General features: G+C 38.1%; 1 protein-coding gene across 1 annotated transcript in view; it reads right to left on the bottom strand.

Annotated features, from left to right (window-relative positions):
- The window catches only part of plxnc1 (plexin C1), a 175217-nt gene that overhangs the window by 127491 nt on the left and 26257 nt on the right, over positions 1 to 21469 (bottom strand). The window contains exons 2-3 of the mRNA XM_051931202.1: positions 9892 to 10632; positions 6649 to 6774 (exon numbers count right to left, since the gene is read on the bottom strand). Coding sequence (XP_051787162.1) covers positions 6649 to 6774; positions 9892 to 10632 — 867 coding nt within the window. The remainder of the gene's footprint in view (positions 1 to 6648; positions 6775 to 9891; positions 10633 to 21469) is intronic.

The following is a 21469-nucleotide window of genomic DNA, read 5'->3' as shown; positions in this document are numbered from 1 at the left end:
ATACAGGAGTGGTAACCAAGGCTTTATTTGATTCAGGCAGCAACATTTCCATTGTTGCCCACCGATGTGTGCTACCGCAACAGTGGCTAAAACCTTTGGATAGTCTACCTTGTATCCATGGGAAAACCCATGGTTACAGGTCCGCTGCCTGTATCATCAATTGTGAAGTATACATGAAAAGATAGTCATACCGGTCCTTCCAAGTATACCATTCCCAGTGACACTGGGGCGGGACTGGTGTAAACTTAAAGGCAGATGGGCATCTTCCACTCCTAAACCAAATTTAGGCTTAACTATAGATGGAAATTAAAAGTCTCAAGAAGCTATATATATATTGTAGGGGTAGAGGTATCGATCCACCTCTTGAACCCTCAGGTACCACTTCAAACACCAGGTAATAGTACAATTCTTCTTTATTGTACAATTATACTGTGCACAAAGCACCCTCCACTCCACACTACTCATATAAATCAATACACTAACAATTATACTTTCTCCTCCTCGCCCAGACACTTAGCCACCCTACCTCCCAGCTCAGCTCAGTGTCTGGGCTTTCACAGAGTCCTTTTATACACCCTGACCCGGAGGTGTTCCTGTCCAACAGTCCACAGTTCCTTATTCCTTTCCGGGTCAGGGTAAACAGTCCTTATCTTCAACCTGGAAGTACGTCATCTCTCCTGCTCAAATGACCAGGACGTACTTCCAGGTTATAGGGCACATATGAGTCCACGGGTTTCCTGACAGCGACTCCCAGTGGTCCCCAAGATATCCAGCAGGGCTGTGTATAAAAACTACATAGTCCATGAGGCCCTGCTGGAACTCGGGGCACGTCCATGCTGTTGGGAGAGCTCCTCCTGGCGGCCTGGGGGTGAGGGCCGGAATAAGAAGCCGGCAATCCATCACAATAAATATATTTATATATATATATATTTTTTTTTATTCTTTTTTTTTTTAAATTTTATTTATATATTGTCACACACATGTGAGTAGAAGGACATTGTATGGACCAAGCAAAGGTAATTCCACGCCAGGCCAGGGGGTGGCGGGGTGCACTAAACCTTCTCTTGTTATCTCTACAGACCAGCCACGGGAAAACCTGTCTGACTCAGAGCTGATGACGTCACCTCCAGTTCCGGTGCCCAGAAGAATATCACTTCCGGTTCTGGCACCCAGAAGAACGTCACTTCCAGTGCAAAGACTGGTGTCAGAAGAACATCACTTCCGGTTCCCTTACATCACTTCCGGTCTGATCCCTTAAAGCCGCCATCTTTGCAAACCCTCAGCAGTTCTGTTTCAGACTCAGTATTGTGAACATCTCTGTGATATTCAAAACCCTTTTGCAGCCAGGAATATTATTGTTTTTTATGTTTCTGTTGCTGTATGCATGTGAATTTCCCCTTGGGATGAATAAAGTTTATCTAATCTAATCTAATGTAATTTAACAAATGGAAATTCAGAACTATAGTGCAAAATATCTTCAGACATTAGCAGTACAGACTTTATGAATTACTTTAATGAAGAAATCAAAACTATATGATCCAATATTTCAGTATCACAGTGCAAACTGCATGGTAAACTCTGTTTTACTGTTAAATGCTTTAGAAATTTTAGTCCTGCATCAGAACAGAAAGTCTTAACTTTAATGTCTAAAATTAAACCTACTACTTGTTCCCTAGATCCAGTGCCAATAAAACTAGTAAAAAGAACAATGGATGTTCTTGCCTCACCTATTCTTAGCCTTATCAATAGCTCATTATTGAATGGCGCAGTACCTCATGCACTAAAAGTGTCAGTCATCAAACCATTACTTAAATAGTCAGACCTAGACACGCATATATTTAATAATTATAAACCCATTTCAAATTATCCCTTTCTCTCTAAAATACTTGAAAAAGTAATCATCAATCAGTTTCAATCACACCTTACACATCAAAATTTATTTGAGAAATTCCAGTCTGGCTTCCGATCTGGCCATAGTGCAGAAACAGCACTACCACGGGTTGTAAACAATATTCTGATATCCTCTGATGAAGGAAATTCCACTGAAATAATGTTTTTAGATTTAAGTACAATGTTTGATACCATTGACCATTCTATTTTACTACACAGGCTGGAAAATTACATTGGACTTATAGGCGATGTCATTGCCTGGTTTAGTTCTTATTTATCAAATCAATTCCAGTTCATGCAGAAAGGTGCTGAAAGTACTCCATTATTATACACAGACATTAGATATGGTGTCCCACAGGGCTCAGTACTGGGACCTTTACTGTTTCACTTCACATGCTTCATTTGGGAATTATCATTAGAAAACATAACGTTAATTTTCCTCATACATGGTTGACACCCAGTTATACCTTTCTTGTAGACCAAATGATGCCAGTGTGGTCCTTAATTAGATGTGTTAGTGAATTAAAGGAGTGGATGGATGATAACTACTTATTTTTGAACACAGATACAACAGAAATGTTAATTATTGGGGGTAATGGTGCTGATCTTAACATATTTTGTCGTTATTTAACTTAGTTGAAATCACCATTAGTTTTACTGAATCAGCCCGCTTTTACTGAATCTTTTACACTACTAGCATGTCATTTAAAGTGCACATTGCACAAGATGTTTTTTACACCTTAAAAATGTTGAAAAGTTAAAGTATTTTCTAGATATGCAGGATACTAATAAATTATTTCAAGCATTTATTTCCAGTAGGATTTACTACCGTAATGCAGTGTTCAATGGCTGTTCAAATTAAAATGCTGCTGAAAGAATTATTACAATAACTAGAAAATATGAACACATAACTCCAGTTCTTAAGTCCTTACCTTGGCTCCTGGTTAATTATTAAGGGCAAATTTCAAAATCTTCATTTTAATATATACTGTAAAGCCTTACATGACCAAGGTCCTGCTTACTTATCTGAACTTGTCATTACTTACAAACCACAGCACAAATTAAGATCTGAAGATGACATTCTGCTTATGATTCCAAGGATTAATAAACTAACAAAAGGAGGTCGAGCACTTAGTTACAGGGACCCATAGCTGAAGAATGGTCTGCCTGCTACTCTAAGAGTTAACCATTCAGTCTCAATTTGTAAGTCCAGACTGAACAATCACTACTTCAGTTTAGCATACCCTGAGTAGAACTGCTGATTGGCTGTGCATACTGCATCTCTATTTTTTGTCATTAGTACTAAAATATAACTAATACGATATTTATAAACTGTTACTAACCCTCCCCCATTCTGTTTATCGACTCTGTATCCTCTTGTGACACTTGGTGCCACTGCTCTACTGTTGCTTTCTTGCCTAAGGAAAAGTTATCTCTGAAAAAGAAGCACTGGAAATATCTGTTATTCATCAGATTAGCCAGCCCAGCACCGACTCAGCTGTAGAATGGCCAATAGGAGGAAGGTGGCTTGTTGGCTGAGGTCTCCAGGACTCTGAACAAATCTGTATTGGCATATGTGATAGTTCTGTATTTAGTAAGTGATATAATATATTCTTGCATTGTACTTTGCAGTTTGTACTATTATTATTGTACTTTTGTATTGTATCCCTGAGAAGGCAATGATAGATTGGCTATCTAGCTCTGTGAAGAGGATTACTTGTGTTTGTTTTGTGTATTGGGAATTTTGAATTGCCTTTCCCAAGATTTCTTCCATTTGTTTTTTTTCCTACAAGGGTATTTTTTGGTGATTTTTTCTTGTTTTCTTAGGGAGTCATGGCTGGGGGCTGTTACAAAATAAGGCCTGTTAACACCCATTTTGGCACTCCTTTTGTGTTTTTGGGCTACACAAGAAATAAATTGTTGTTTAAATGCCAGTTGGCCCTTTAATGAAAACCACTTTCACCTTGTCATGATCATCAAATGTGCAGTCAGTGTGATTACCTGACTGTTGTAACTAACCTTTTGAGGGTAAAAAACAAAATTAACAGCAAACAGCGAAACAGATATGACGAACAAATCAGACTGACAAGAACATAAAAAGTAAAGGTGCTCAACATACAAGATAATTAACAAGTTAAAAATCATAAGAGAAGTTGTGTCAAAAATGACAATCTGACTTTTCTGAATGGACTAGAAGTGCTGACAATCATATCACAGTTCTGGATTTCCTTTATCAAGACTATATATATAAATGTAATGAATTATTATTATTATTTATATGAAAATGGCCATCAAGACTATGTCACCACATCAACCATAACGTGTTTAGCTTGATGTTGATCATGACCATCTTGGATGCTGAAAATAATACATGTCTACCAGCCAATAACAGAAAATTAAAAATAAAATTGTCAAGATTAAAAGTGATACAAAATAGCATTAAATGTATTAAATTGTCTAACCATGCCTAAGTCACACACAGCCTTTAAGAACCATGGACAGAAATGAATTATGTTGCAGAATGAATCAGCGCCAGCGAATTCTGAGTATGTTAATCAGGCAGTAATAATTACGATGAATGAATAATGCTTTATGATTTAATTTTAGAACAATAGACATGTTTTTTTGTTATTATTAATTTTATTCATATTATATGTTGTTGTGCATATCTTTATATACAGTATATTTCTTTTATTTGGAATTGGTCATTTCTTTATTTTTTCTCCAGCTGAATAGCTCTTCGTTAAGTGGCATTAGCAAAATTAACCCTGATATACTGATAAGTCATAACATTTCATAAGAAATTTCTTTACACTGATTTAGTTTTAAAGTTAACATCAAATAATTTGCAGTTTCCACCTGAATTAATAAGACAATTGTCATTTTCCTTTAACATTTTTAAGTGTTTGTTTTGCCAAGGCAAACAAACTGACTGAATAAACAATGTGAAAAAATACAAGCAGCACATATTCCAAACATCTGAAGAAAAAGGTTTTTGTGTTTATGGCAAAGAATTTAAAACAGGCAAGGAACTATTAATAAAACAACAATATTTAAAAAAGTAGATGGGAGTCAAGAAACAGATAAATATTTGATAAAAAATAAACAGCTTTTACTCTACACATCACACTTCTGCCTATGCAATCCATGAGAAAGTTGCTTCTAAGTTCTCTGCAGTGCCTGGTATAATAAAATACACAACTGCAGAAACATTCTGTAAAAAACAGACAACAATTGTTCATTCTGGTCAAAGGCAGTGTGCAAACCAAACATGGTATTATACTTTAAAATCAGATAACTTCAGCTTGACTTGCCTGTCTAAAGCACACTGTTTCATTGGTGTGCTGTTTATTTCAGGTGCTATTTGCAAATTTAAGTTATTCAGCAATATTATTCTTGTAGAGCTCAGCTATCCATCAATGAAAGGAACTTACATTTAAATTTATTTGCTTAGCAAACAAGCTGAGTATAGCTTTTACCCAAAGCCACGTACAAAAGAGGTCAACATAATCAAGTAATATAAGCGTGGGGACTGTTTGGGAACAAGTGTTAAGGGACAAGTGAAGAGCCCAGAACAAAATGCAACCTACTTAACAATTCCAAGGTTACAATAACAACTTCAGTTAGACAGAAACTCACCAAGCAAAAGAATCTTCAAAAGTTTCTTAAAGACATTTAGGGAGTCCGAATTTCTGAATGGAGGTGGGCACCTCATTCCAACAGTTACGAGCTACACATGAGACTGAGATACCACATCACCAGACACTGCTCATCAGCAGATCAGACAGGTTAAGAAAGAGCATAAGACCACACAAGTGTCTCCATATATATATAGGTGCAGATCCACTGACTAGTCTGTAGGGAAGCATCAATGATTTAAACTTAATATGACATTCTTTTTCAATTTTTTTCTAATGATGGAATCCTGATCTTGGGTACAGCATTTCCTTATGGCACAAAAGTACTTTTCCCTGCCTTGTGCTTAGTCATATAATTCCTATCCATGACTTTCATTGGAATAAGTGGACTATATGATCAATTCACACAAGCTTTGTTGTATCTGATTCCAAAGATTTTCTTAAATACTAAATGTACTAAATGCTGTGTCATTCACATAGGAGACAGCTTAGGGGCTCTGGTGATTGTAATTAACAGCCACTCCACACTGTGTTCTAATGCCGTTTCTCTTCCTCTCTCTGAAGACTGGATGACTGATAGCTGTAATACCTCTGTCATCACTTCCAGTAACTGCCTGCCTGGACCCGCCTCTCTCCGGCTGGAAGCACATATGACCAGAAGTTCAGCCATTTTCAAATCAGTTCACTGTGGAACTCCCATCTGAAAAGACATTCTTTGCAATTATTGCATGTTATTTTCCTTTCAGTTATACAGGGTCGCTGAGTGGTGCCCCAAATCTTTATTGTGTTCTATCTGATCTCTTACAGTTAAAGAAAAAGCATTTTGTGTTTTGTTGTCAAATGAGGTTACTTGTATCTACTTTTTCAGTCTGCTAAATTAAAGATGAAGGTCAATGGTACATTTATACCTATACAACTTTAAGATGTATTGTCTTTCACAAAAGTGCATTGATTTTCCTTGAAAGACATTTGCTTCCCATTCTCTTAAGATTTATTTCCAAAAACTAATAGATGTACATCTAAAGAAATAATGTGTTAACAGTAAAACTATAGACCTGTGCAGTTTAGACGTTTCAGTCAGTTATACTCTCATTCAGATGGACTCTAGAGTGGCACCCACCTTTAGCACCATTCCATCTCCAGTCCCAAAGAAAAGCACAATCCTCTGATTCACTTCAATGGCCAAAACAGCAGTCAGGTTCACATGGACAAGGAGCTCCTTGATGGGCTTCAGGATAGAACAGTCCTGCAGGGGTAAAGTGAATCAGTATAGCAAAGATACAAAGTATGGCGTTACTGAATCTAAGCTGCTGGAACTGTATTTGCTAAACATAATACCCAAGGCAAAAACCATGCAGGAATACATTCTTATTTTCAGTTCTGTCCAGTATTTTAAGTTTCTCTTTTAAAAGCTTTGTTAGGATAAAACGTTCTGTATGAATTCAAAGAGTGCATCTAACTATGACAGCCTGCTTAATTAAGACAGTCCATATAATTTGCACCAGCACATCACTACTGAGATGAGATCATAAAACATTTTAACTTTTTACTTTTTTCTCATAAGAATTTATATAGAAGAAGCCCTGTTCAATCAAGTAGATATTTGTCAGATATGTTTAATCTGTGTAACTATTTAGGTATCTTTAGATAATATTAAAATATACTGTATGTGTGTTACATGAATATAGCATTTATCTATATTTTGAATGGTGTAAACTGGAATGCTTCTTGACTGTATTATGTAAATAAACCTAATTTTTTTGATTTGTCATTTTAGTCAGTCTTGTTACAATGAAATGATTGAGTGCACATGGCTGGCTCCATAAGTCAGTCAGTCATTATCCAACCCGCTACATCCTAACACAGGGTCACGGGGGTCTGCTGGAGCCAATCCCAGCCAACACAGGGCGCAAGGCAGGAACAAACCCCGGGCAGGGCGTGCACACACACACACACACACACCAAGCACACACTAGGGACCATTTAGGATCGCAAATGCACCTATCCTACATGTCTTTGGACTGTGGAAGGAAACTGGAGCACCCGGAAGAAACCTATGCAGACACAGGGAGAACATGCAAACATGCAAACTCCACGCAGGGAGGACCTGGGAAGCAAACCCAGGGTCTCCTAACTGCGAGGCAGCAGCGCTACCCACTGCGCCACCATGCCACCCCAACTTTATTATTGCCTTTTGATTTTTGTAAAGTAGTGTTTTGTCTAATTTAATAAATTAACTAAATTTTTACATAATGACCAGGGTTTTTATTCCAAATCATTCAAAGGACTATTCTGCAGATGAGTCATTTTGTCACTAATGCTAAGTGCAACTTTATAACTACATTATTTGATTGACCTGAGCCTTCTCAGTTCCCTCAGTCATTCTGTGACTTTATAGAATTATTGAGTGTGACAACAATGTCTGTCTCATGTGGGCAGTGTTATTTCATGGAATGAGGGGACAATCTTATTTTTTGTGTACAATAGTAAGACAATGTTTGCTAAATAACTTAACTACTCAATCCCACTATTAACACCAATTTCCCCTGTCTGTGTCCTCACTGTCAGTACTTCACACTTTCAAACTCACAGCCAGATAAATAATCATGATGAGTTTAAAGAATACTCCACTACAACAGGGGATTCTTGCTACAAAAATAACAATAAAAATAGAGGAAGCATTCAATAAACAATTCTCCCTCCTTGTATCTAAGCTTGTCTCCCCCTTATTTGTATAAAACTGCAGAGGCTCTATAAGGCTTAATGTAATAAAGAACATCCATTTTGAATGAATTATTAATGGTGACTCAGAACTACTTTTTACTTAAGAGTATTTTTTCCTACAGCTTACACTGAAAAAATATACAAACAATCTTTATGTGCTCACAATCAAGGAAATAAAATGGAAAATTTTATGTAAAAAGAATGAGGTTTTATTAAACATGATCAATTTTAACATTACTTGGTGAACATTTGGCCCTAATCACATGCAAATAACAAGGTAGTCTAAAAAAAGAACAATTTTTACAATACACTGTAAACTTGTATGTTTTCATATGCATAAATAGAAACAAGTGAAAGGATATTTAAACAGAGCATTTCAAAGAAATATTCTGGTCTTGAGTATAAACATACATTTCCAAGATTTCTTAAACAAAAACAGCTGTCTACTTGATCAGACAGCCTTTAAACAAAACAATAGAATTTAAGAAAAATCAGCTAAATTTACAATTAGCTTCTTACGGAAAAAGAAAGCCGAATGATGAGAACTCTGAATTTAGTGTTCTACCAATGGGCAAGTAAGAGCAAAGTAAAGGGAGAGAATTTGTTCTGTTGAGAAAATTAAAATGCTATTCCAGCTTACTGCAGGTCCTCAACCTTTTTTTAGAGAATATTCTTTTAAAATAGTGCATCACAATGTGAAAAGATAAACTGGATGATTTATAATACTATGGACCCGAAGGATCGTTAATTGCTCCATGGTGTCTTATCCCTGAGAGGAAAACTTTAGAACTTTCCTTCAAACTATCCACTCATTCTCCATCCTATTTTATCCAGTTCATGGTCACAAGGCCCAGGGCCGATTCTGGCAACATTAGGCACAAGGCAGGATCTGCACCTCACTTGCAGGACAAGTACACAGAGACAGTTTGAAGTCAATAATCTGCCTAAGCAGTCTGTCTTTGGGTTGTGAGTGGAAAATTGAAATATCCAATGAAAGGCCATTTAAGATAGAGCACAGAGTTCAAACTCCACATGGACAGTGACAGAGGCAGGATTTAAATCCAGACTCCTGAGGCTGTCATGTTTCTAAGTATTACTTCCTTAAAAACTGAATGTTGCTAAAAATAATTTACAGATTCACAGGCTCAATAAATTCAGTGTAAATTGGTAAGTAGTCACGATCGGTGCTAGCTGTTGTTCAGAATACAGAAATAAAAAACAAAGTGTGAGGCACCCTCAAATAATTAAAATATTCTATTTGCATTTGCTTTCACACACTAAACCGTTATTGGATATGATTTATCCTGTTTGTGAAACAGAAACCGCTTACGAGAAAATTTACTTACGGTTCGAGAATCGCTAAGGTTGTTTCACTTCTGCCTTCTTTCAAGTGTTTTACAGTTCAAATGTCAGCAATATAACTGCAGTAATGCTGGGATTATATATTAATACTCTGTCAACACTAAAATGTATATCTTTGTTGAAAAGGGGTACTGGGTTAAACATTCATGGGCCGTTTTTGTAATTTGCTGTTTACTAGACTTTTTAGGTCGCGATAAAATTAAGAACTTGCTGCAGTGAGCGCCTGTGTCCCACTTTAACAGCACACCATTATTTACCTACGACATATGCTACACACCTTTGAAGGTTCCGAGAACTTCATGTTCTCCAGGTCGAAGAGCCCCAGCACCGTGTTGTCGGAATCTCCGGTGCGCCCCGCACTGAACACCCCGACCCAGAGAGCGGAGTCTCCGGAGCGCAGGAGCAGCGTGGAGGCGAGCAGCTTCGTACACGGCTTGTCGGCACAGCACAAGACTGCCGTGTAATTTAAGGGCTTCAAAATTTGATTCTTGTATTCCAAACTAGTGTTCATCCTGAATATAGTCACGTTTGAATAACTTGAGTTAACTTGCATATTGCTTACAAAATAACTTATATTTTTTATTTGAAAGCCATCAACAAACTCCAGTAGGCCGACTCCTGGTATATCCTCACGTTTAATTGACGGTGTTAACCCACCGTCTTTTTCTTGCGCCGTAAACAAATCGACTGTGTGTTCTAAGTTTCTTAATGTGATCATTTCATCCGAAGTCTGCATAGATGTAGCAAATGCCCCCAGTGCCAGATATTTTTTACCATTACTGTCATAAATGAAGCCCACTACTGATCCATTGAGCTGCGTGAGGACAACGGATTTTTTCTTCCCCGTGATGTGTGAAACGTTGTGCAAATCTCTCACTTCACAGGCTCCTCCATCGCCCGTACCACACAGCACGAGAGTGCCGTTGTCTTCCCACACCAGCAGGATCTTAACCCGATTAAACTGCGACTTGTCGAGGACGAGCGCCTCTTCCACCTCCACATTCAGACTGTGATTCAGCTTGTAGAGAAAGTTGTCTGTAGCCACAAAGATCTCCTTGGCACTGACCGCCAGGTTATTAATATCGCTCCGGAATTTGCGCGTCTCCTGACAAAAAGTTCCTAAGCAGAGCAAAGCGAGAGCGGCTATAAAACAGGTATAAATTGTCATGGCTTAAAGACTGCTGTTCGCGTTCTCTAACAAACGAACGCATCTTCTGCTAGCCTTTGCGCTGTTGATTGAATAAGTTTTATACTTCCTCTTCAGATTTCCTGTGCCAGCCAGCAGGCGTAACGTTACCAAAGAGAAAATGTTGCACAGTCCTTCGGTGCAGGTAAAACGAGAGGGGTCCGACTGAATATTGGGTAAAACCGCATAAACTGCCTGACATTTGAAAAGAAACCTGCGTTAAACACTTAATGTCGAAATCACAGATCGATTTTAAAGTCCCAGACTATTTACAGTAAATTCATTTACAATCAGAGGTTTCATGAGAAGTAAGCCTTCTCTTGTAGTTTGTGAAAGGGCACCAGGATAGCACACAGTTGGCAAAGGCATGGGCACCACCTATGGTGATGCAAGTAAATCCCACCTGAATCTAACATCAGACAGACAGAAGGCAGGGGGCGATGGAGGCTGTGCATCTTGTCATATTGGTGCTCTTGGGTGTGTACAGACATGCAAGCAAGAGGGCAGGTCAAATGCCAATGCGTTAAAAGTTACTGGGGATCTCAGGGCTGCGCAGTTACCAAGAGCTGCTAGACATGGTTCTTGTTTAACGTCTCGGTTGCCAAAAAAGATTACACTTGACTAGATGACTTTGATGGTATTGGAGAGTTAGCTAAAGAGGTGGACCAATTCAATTGGTAAGAAATGCTTTAGCAACTGGTCAGCCACTGGTCAAATGGGTTTTGCTTTACTTTGTTTTTTTTTGTCTTCTCTCAAATAATGTCTAAAATGTGTGTTATTATTTAAAATACAGTAATCTGATTTTTTTAGAATTGATTCTGTGCATCGTCAATGAGGGCAGACACCACAATAACTTCTGACACTGTTAAATATTCGAGAAGTTTCAGCTGGGTCTGTCATTTTTATCAAAAGTTTTGGCTTTGTGGTGAGACGTCAGGTGCTGCGTTGCTAAACCTCTCTGGGTGAATCAAGCAGAATATCGTTTCACCAACTAGTAATAGTAAAAAGCCCTTTGTATTATTTTCTTGTTTATTGCTTCTCGTTCTCAGAACTTTGTATGTCATGTGTTTTATCTTTTCTTTGTTTTTTAATACCTTGATAGGGCTGAATATCTGTGAAGCACCTTGAACATCAGGAACTGCAAAACATTATTACTGTTATAAAGGACAGCCTCATGCTGCCTCTTATTTATAATGAAATGTATTGCTGTTGGGGCTAATACGGGTGTTCAAGGTGATATGGAAACATTGATCTATTACAAGAAAGTAGAAAGAAGTAGGAAAAAAGTTAACTTTGCAAAGCATAAAGAAGTGCCACACAATAGTATGAAAAAGCTACAAATCCAGCAATGGCCACCTTGATGTTTGATGTTTCATCTATATTATTTATTTGAGATCCTATGACAATGTCTGTGGCATAATTGAAATGGTTTGCAATGGAAAAAACTGGAAGCAGACTGTTAGTCTGGATCAGGTACTGGTGTTGCACAGTATTGCAGTGCAATATTTGCTATGTGCTATATTGAATATGAAGTTTGCTTTCATTTATCTAAGTAGCCCAAAACAAAAGGAAAATACATTAAACAGTAACATAAAAATGCAAGTGGCCTACTACTTTCGTAAAGAATTCAGTATTTCCATTGCCTGTTCATTGTATGTCTCATTATATCAAATTATTATTGTGTAAGACTTGCACCGTTCCAGTATTTACTGCTGACTCTGGAATCTCTCTGTGGTATCAAAGGTTCAAAAGTGTTTTACATTTACATGCAGACACAGCAGTACATCTTGCTACCTGCTCACACAGACAAAACACATTTGGACTTAAGTTCTCTAAGATAAGAACTGGATCATTAACAAATCATTAAAAAAAAAATTAGATTCAATCATAACTTCATTTATTTGGAATTCAAAACATCCATGCATCCAAAGGGTGACTCTACAACGAGGATGGTACTACCCAACTTTGAATTTTATTGCTGGGTGATAAATATACAAGTCAGAAACGCCTGGATATTGATACAAATCGATGAATATACACAAGACTGGTGTGCAATAGAAATAAAATCTTGCAGTACTTCTTTATATTCTCTGCTTTGTGCCCCAGTAAATACAAATTATCATCAATACACTAATAGTTCAATTGCTCTTCATTCTCTTAGAACATGGAACTTGGGTGGGGGTTGAATTTTGCTTTGTTAAATTTGACTTGAATGTATGGAAAGTTATCTGCTTCTAATTTAAATCCATTAAAAAATAAAAATAAAAAAAGAACTGTAATATTTGAAAAACTTTGGAACCTTTCACAGCCCCCATACAGAGAACGTTTGAAATAAGAGCAGTATCTGGTCCAGGAGTACCAATAATACTATAGCTTGGCACACTCTTAAAAATAATGGTTCTTTAATGGCACTTTATGGTTCTTTACTGGGTTATGCACCAGTATATTCTGGGATGGGTTCTTTACATATGAAATTGCTTCTTTGTGCTTTGAAAAACTTCTTAATATGTGGAAAACAACTGAAATCTTTAATGTATGATAATCTACCAAGCGGGACATTAGCAGATTAAGAAAACCTAAACTTTGCCTGTGTGATTGTCTGCAGCCAGAGTCCTTTAAAAATCATGAATCCATTGGTATTTCATGTATCTGTTGCCATTTGGTCATTGTTATTTACTGTATGGAGCCCAATATAAATGAATAAAGGTTCTTTCAGGGTCCTTCTTGTGGATGGCATTGCTCTGAAGAAACACTCTAACATCTTTATTTTCAGGAGTGCAGTTATTGCAAACTTTTACTGACCATCTATTAATCTGTTTCTCTTCTCTGTACACTGCTACACGGCAAATGTCATCAGAACTGTAAATCTCTATGTTATAATTTACCTTGGATAACCCCATTTAGTTTATTTTCTTTAGGTATCCCATTATCAAGACTGTTTTGTTTATCTCCCCTGTGTTGTAAACATTAATAGACTTTATATTGTAATGATTTGTGTATGTTAATTACTGAATTTGCTCTTTTTACTGTATGTGTTTAAGGGCGGCACGGTGGCACAGTGGGTAGCGCTGCTGCCTCGCAGTTGGGAGACCTGGGGACCCGGGTTCGCTTCCCGGGCCCTCCCTGCATGGAGTTTGCATGTTCTCCCCGTGTCTGCGTGGGTTTCCTCCGGGCGCTCCGGTTTCCTCCCACAGTCCAAAGACATGCAGGTTAGGTGGATTGGCGATTCTAAATTGGCCCTAGTGTGTGTGTGGGTGTGTTTGTGTGTGTCCTGTGGTGGGTTGGCACCCTGCCCAGGATTGATTCCTGCCTTGTGCCCTGTGTTAGCTGGTATTGGCTCCAGCAGACCCCCGTGACCCTGTGTTTGGATTCAGCGGGTTGGAAAATGGATGGATGGATGGATGTGTTTATTGTCATCTGTGTGTTTATATATGTAATCATTGTATACTGAATACATTTATTGTTAGTGGATTATACTTATAAAGTATGTTAAGCACCCTAAACCTGAATACAGTAACAACACTATACAAAACATAATTAACTTGAATGGAATTGATGAGATACAAAACATAATAACACAAGTTTCCCTAGGCATGTTGCTTACCCACAACCAGTTCATATCAAATTATAATTCCTCATTATTGCATTAGATCACTGGTCCTAGATATTTATAACCACGTCATTTACGGCATCTCTTAAGCACCCAAAAATTTTTTTGGGAGTTCAATTTAATTCATTCTACAATAGTAAGTACACAAATAATTTCTTTAGTAATTTTATTATAGACTTGTATCAGCCAGGGAGGTCAGCGTTGTGCTGTCTCTGCAGAGTTTGTGCTGCAGTAAAACACACCAATCAGCATACAGACAAATGGTAAGCTCCAGAAACTATTGAAAAATTTTTTAAATCCCTAAACAGTTAATCATTAAGAGTCATGGGTGATACCTGGTTAAAAGAAATAAGACTTCTTACAAGTAAACTGTTATCAGAGAACAAAATCTAAAATTAAATGTTATATATGGCCTCATTTGCTAATTTAAATGTACATGTAAAATGTCAGGATTTGCTAGTTAAACAGGCATGCAGTTTCAAGTACATTTATCTCTTAAATTCAACAACTCCAAGAAAAGTTATTGACATACAGAGTGATTACAATACTGAGCCAATTAAGTTATTTATTTTCAAATTAGGATATGTGTATAACTCAAAAGGAAATAGTTTACTACTCAGGCTGGAAAATTACATTGAGCTCACAGGCAGGGTCCTTGCCTGGTGTAGTTCTTATTTATCAAATTGATTCCATTACATATAGAAATGTACTGACAGTACTCCATCATTATACACAGAAGTGAGATACAGTATGGTGTCCTGCAGGGCTCAGAACTAGGACTTTAACTGTTTTCACTTTACATACTTCCAAAGGCAACTATCATTAGAAAAAATGAAGTTAATTGTCACTTGTATGCAGGTGACAGCCAGTTACACCTTTCTTTTAGACCAAATGACCATTGATGTTGTTGTAAATAGATGTGTTAGTTAGTGAATTAAAAGAGGGGATGGATGAGAACTACTTGTCTTTGAACACACATAAAACAGAAATGTTAATTTTTGGAGGGAAAGATGTTGATCCCAACAATATTGTGTCCTTATTTAACTCAGATGGAATCGCCATTAGTTTTACTGAATCAGCGCACAATCTAGGCATTACCATTGACACTAGCATCTTGTTTAAAGAATACATTACAGAACTATCCGGAATGTGTGTTTTCATCTTAGAAATGTTGGGAAAATGAAGGAATTTTCTAAATTTGCAGGATACTGAGAAATTAATGCATTCATTTATTTCAAGTAGGATTGAATACTGTAATGCAGTGTTGACTGGATGTTCAAACCATTTTTCATACAGCTTTCATTTATTTCAAAATGCTGCTGCAAAAAGTATTACAAGAACAAGACAGTATTGTCATCAGTGCTGAAATATAAGTTATATGAAATTTATAAACTGTTACTAACCCTCCCCTATTCTGTTTGTCTTCTTGGTATCCTCACATGGCACTCGGTGGCACTGCTGTACTGCCAAGTCGTTTTTCTGCCTATGAAAACTCTCTCAGATAAACGAGCGCTGGAGTCATCGGTAAGAAAGGTCCTTTCATCAGACCGGCTGGTGCAGCACTGACTCAACTGTAGAATGGCCAATAGAGGGACGAGTCTCATTGGCTGGTCGAGGTCTCCACGACTCTGACTGTGTCTGTCTTGTCTGACCCCTTTTCTACATTGTGGCTTTGGTTCTACAATTAGCTGATAGACAAATATTGTTTTTATTTACATGAATTAGTTTCTACTTTGGTTTTCATGTATTTTAACAAATCTGAATCCTCATATGTGATAATTCTATATTTAGTGAGTGGAATACTCTGTTCTTGCATTTTGTCTTGAGTCTGCACTTGGTGAGGAAGGCTGTGCAAGAACAAAGTACTTTGTGCTACTGTATTGTATTTTGGAGGTGAAAATGATAGCCTGGCCATCGAGCTCTGTGAAAAGGATTCTGTTTTGTTTATTATTTATTGTTTATTTATTTTTGTTCTATTTTGTTTGTTGTACTTACCCTATTTGTTGACACCCATTACATGTCCATCCTACCTGGAAGTAGGTTTCTCTCTGAATTGCCCTTCCCAATATTTCTTCCATTTTTCCCCTACAAGGATATTTTTATTTTTTTTCTTGTCCTTTTAGAGAGTCAAGGCTGGGGGATCATCAAAAAACAGAGCCCGTTGAAGCCAATTGACACATTCCTTGTGTGATTTTGGGCTATAAAAGGTCCAATACAAAAAAAAGAGACTAGCCCTATAGCTCAGGAACCAAAAGTGGGGATGGGGAACAAAGAGATGGTTATAGAACACAGTGAGACGGTAAATGAGCAGTATTACACTGAAGTCGATTAAATTACACGAACATATGAGAAGGAAACGACCAGAATTGTGGAGAAAGAGTTGGATTTTGCACCAAGACAATGTGCCAGCCCACTGCACTTTGTCTCTGAAGTAGTTTTTAGCTAAGAACATCATCACTATGGTGTAGCACCCAACCTGTTCACCAGACCTGACTCCCTGTGAATTCTACCTCTTCCCAAAGGTCAAGTCAGTGCTCAAAGGAAACCATTTTTTGTTGGTAGATGTGAAAGCAAAAATTATGAAGATCCCCAACAGCCTTTCAGAAAATGATCTGTGAAATTGCTTTGAACATTGGCAGCAGCATATGCAGTTGTGTGTCAACTCAGAAGGGAACTATTTTGAAGGCGATCATAGCTAACTTTCTTCATTTTTAAATAAAATGAGTTACCAGCACAGTCTCATTTGTTTGTGCCAGACCTCATAATAAAAATATATTGTTGTTGTAGTGCCACTCAGAGCGCATCAGAGTGCTACAAGGATCTTAATCAGATGACAAACATAAGAAAAAAAAATGAAAGGATAGCAACAAAGTTGGCATGCTATATATTTTACTAAAGGCAAAGCCAATATGATATTGCAGTCTAAAGACACCTATATATACTACACATATACTTTACATGAATTGGTAACTGAACAATGGAGAAAAGAAAAATAGAAAAACAATGTTATATACGGTTTAGAAAATATAAACCTCTGTGCCACTATGTCTTTTGAAAAGGTCAAAGTAATAAGACAATCATAACCCAGCCAAACTCTGGACAATGTGCTATGGTACTGCGCTTATAGGGAAGTGTCTTTCAACACAGTGTTACTGGTTTTGCCAATTTTTCTCTTGTATTTTTCTTCTTTTGCTTTAGATTATGCTTTGTTGGTGCAATTTGTTTCTACCAATAATTTAATTTATGCCCTGTTTTTCCTTGAACTACCAAAGACTCGGTTTCCTATAAATTATGGTCTGGGAACAAACTTTACTTCTCCTCACAGGTGGCGCAGTGGTAGTGCTGCTGCTTTGCAGTAAGGAGACTGTGGAAGATTGTGAGTTCGCTTCCCGGTTCATCCCTATATGGATAGCGCTTTGAGTACTGAGAAAAGCGCTATATAAATGTAATGAATTATTATTATTATTACTTCTGATCTGATTATAAAGAAAATGACATCTGGGTGCAAATATACTGTCCACATCACCATGCATTTCCACTTTGAATCATTGAATGATACGTGAGCCTAGAATATTGATGGCCATTCCAACTTATACGTGACAGGTGGCATCTGTTGCAAGATATTTCAAGGCCATATGTACCAAGTGGACAGCTTCAATGATGGCCCTCAGAGTCTTATTCTTTTATGGAAAGCTGCGCTGTGGCAGATCTGAAACAATTCTTTTCTTGTCAAAGCTCCTCCTCACCAATAAAGTAAGCTTTTAGAATTAGATCTCCCTTTTGAGTGATATACAGTACTACAAAACTCTTTGTACAAGCTTAAGGTTTTCACCTCCTGAACATAGTGGCATCATCTTCTGCAAATAAAAGCAAGATTAGTTCTACCACCAACTTAGTAAAAGTCCATGTTGAGGCTAACTATGTAAAGTAGCTATGCATAGCTTTCTCTGCTTGTTTAATTGCCCATCATGTAGTCCTTCATGAGGCATGCTATAAAGTACTTTACTGGCGTAATTCTGAATGCAACTCTATGTTGAGAACTTTCCAGGGAACACCAAGTAGGAGTTCTGTGTTTGTTGTTCTTCTTCACAGTAGTTTTTGTATCATAGCCATCTGTATTTAATATGAATCCTGATGATTTTGTGTTACCATATATCTGCCTAAACAATCTACAGCCACAATCATGTGTTGACATATCTGTCTGAGGTACTCTGCTACTAAACCGTCGCACTAAAAATGAATTAACTTTACATGTGCTTGCACTCATACTCACTTGGAATATTACAGTGCACCAGATGTATTTATAGGAGTATCATTTATGGTCTTGAGACCATTAATCTGACCTCTTTCCTCTCTACTTTGAATATTCTGGTAAATATTTTGCTGTCAAGAAATATCTCTGCGGTGGGTTGGCACCCTGCCCGGGATTGGTTCCTGCCTTGTGCCCTGTGTTGGCTGGGATTGGCTCCAGCAGACCCCCGTGACCCTGTGTTCGGATTCACAGGTTCGAAAATGGATGGATGGAAGAAATATCTTGTTAGAATAATCAAAACACTTACTGATTTGGAGGAAACAACCTCTGTTTGCTCAGGTTGACAAAGACATGGTAACTGCCATAGACTTCAAATTAATATAAGCAATAATAATAGGAAGCCTGGCAATGAATCAAAGTCAAGAGTAGATAAAGTAATCCAAGTAAGGTGGATCTTCCTGTGTGAAATCAAACAGGGCCCTTTTATCAGTTCAGAGATCCATGATCCATATCATTGTAGCCAATTTATGTCCCTTGTCAAGTACCTCAGGTGGCTCTATGCTCCCACTCATTGCTTGTTGCCTTCAGCACAATGCCATCTCCTACTGCCATGTCCTTCATGATTATCAGCCGCAGTCTCAATGCCAGTCTTCTTTATAACACTTGCTGACTTCTTTTGTTATAGCCCTGCATCTGAAATAATCATCAGAAAAGCTCAAACTACCAGGGAACACACCCTATTTATATGTGAATATGCTACACTACTTTTCTGACTATTAGTGTACTCTACTAGCTGAGAATTAAAACTCATTTTATGACATATTGTCGAGTTTCATTTTCTCACCCATTTTCCTCACACACCTGTGTCTGTATTAGTGGTTGGTGATTTTAATATTCATATTGATAACGCATTTACACATGTCCTAGTGACTTGTATCTGTTATTACTGTATCTGTTTTCATATCATAGGGTATTCATTTTCCAACAGGCTTGGTTTTGTGAGGTGATCACTAACTTAGCTGGTATCACTTTACCCTAGTCTCTATTATGAATTGTTTACTGGACAACTGAGGTTCTCTCCCTTCTCCTATATATTAAATGTGCTTGTTTCTTTGAAACTTTTACAGTTCACTTGACCCTTTTCTTTAATAGCAAAAATAGGTGTGAACATCTTCTAACTTCATGCTATAGTTTAGCATTTCATTTCATGAGAAAATAAGTTCTGTTTTAGAGAAGTTGGCATTCCTGTTAACAAGAGGACTGTCGTATTACAGTACACTTGTTGCATCTTGAAAAGGACATTGTAATAAGACAGCCTCCCGTACACAGACAGACAGACTTCAAATGTCCGAAACACACACTATTTATTTTCTTTTGTTTCTTACAGCACCTCACAATGTCCTTCCAGCTAAACTCAGTCCCTTCTTTCCTTCACTCTCCCAGTACTTCTGACACCTCTACTCCTCTCCTCCCAAGTTCTGTCTTCTTCCTCCCGACTCTGGATCTTCCAATGGAGTGAGGCGGCCTTTTTATAATGCCCCGGATGTGCTCCAGGTGCTTCGTGACGATCTTCCGGCAGTACTTCCTGGTGTGGCAGTAGTGCCACATGAGCACCCGGAGGCACTCCGGGTATATCTGGAACCTTCTCTGGCAGCACTTCTGGTTGTGGCAGAAGTGCTGCATTCCAATCCTCCCTGATCCTCCGGGTGCCCCCTGGCAGTGGCCACAGACCCCCAACAGGGTTGAGCTTCTATGCTCTGGTCCCCTGACCTCCACACAGACCAGGGCGGCTGCCCTCTCATGGCCCAGGGGAGGTATGGTTCTTCTCCCGGTCCTTCCAGGTGTCCCGGCTGGACAGGATCCCCAGCCATCCACCACAACTAGTGTATTGAACTATTATTCTATTGTCAATAAACTGATAAATCCAGGCAATATTTACTTTGTCCAAGGTAAAATCAGGTTAATTTATAATTTTGTATGAGTGTGCCTGGTCTAGTCAGATGCTGCCAGTTACTGCCAGAGGACACTCTGGACAGTAGAATGTCATGTCTGACAGTGTCAAATGCTGCACTGAGGTCTAACAGAATTAATATGTTGGTTTGTCCAGAGTCTACTGCCATAAGCAAATCATTGGTTACCCGTAGCAGAGCAGTTTCACAGCTGTGCTGCACCCTGAAACCAGACTGAAAGGGTTCCATTAAATTATTAGAGGTTAGGTAATTGGTGAGTTGGGAAGCTACAACACGCTCAAGAACTTTTGACAGGAAAGGTAAGTGGGAAATAGGCCGGAAATTGTTAAGATTGTCAGCATCAAGACCAGACTTTTTTAACATTGGGGTTACAGAAGCAATTTTAAAAGTGAGCGGCACAGAGCCAGTGTCAAGGGATGAGTTTATTATTGTTGTAACAGTTGGGATTATGGCATGAAGGCAGGATTTAAGTAGTGTGCTGGGGATGGGGTCCAGTACACAAGTAGTCGGCTTTATTTTACAAAGCAGGTTATTAACAAACGCAGATGTGACTGGTGAGAACTTAGAGAAGGAGCTGGATGGAGTGGGAAAATAGGAAAGATATATAAACAGATGATGTGCTTATGTTAGCTGAATTATTTAGATCTTTAACTTTGTTACGGAAAAAGTGGAGGAATTCCTCACAGACTTCAGTAGAAGAGGTAGTTGGGCCAGATACGGGTTGGAGTAGTTCATTAACTGCAGAGAACAAAACCCTTCGGTTATCGTGGCCACTTTCTATTATTCTACCATAGTGGATGTTCTTAGCAGCAGTTAGTGCCTCTCTGTAAGCTCTTT

Source organism: Erpetoichthys calabaricus, chromosome 1 (genome assembly GCF_900747795.2).
Source record: "Erpetoichthys calabaricus chromosome 1, fErpCal1.3, whole genome shotgun sequence".
Lineage (NCBI taxonomy): Eukaryota > Metazoa > Chordata > Cladistia > Polypteriformes > Polypteridae > Erpetoichthys > Erpetoichthys calabaricus.
This window is presented reverse-complemented; position numbering and strand designations above follow the sequence as displayed.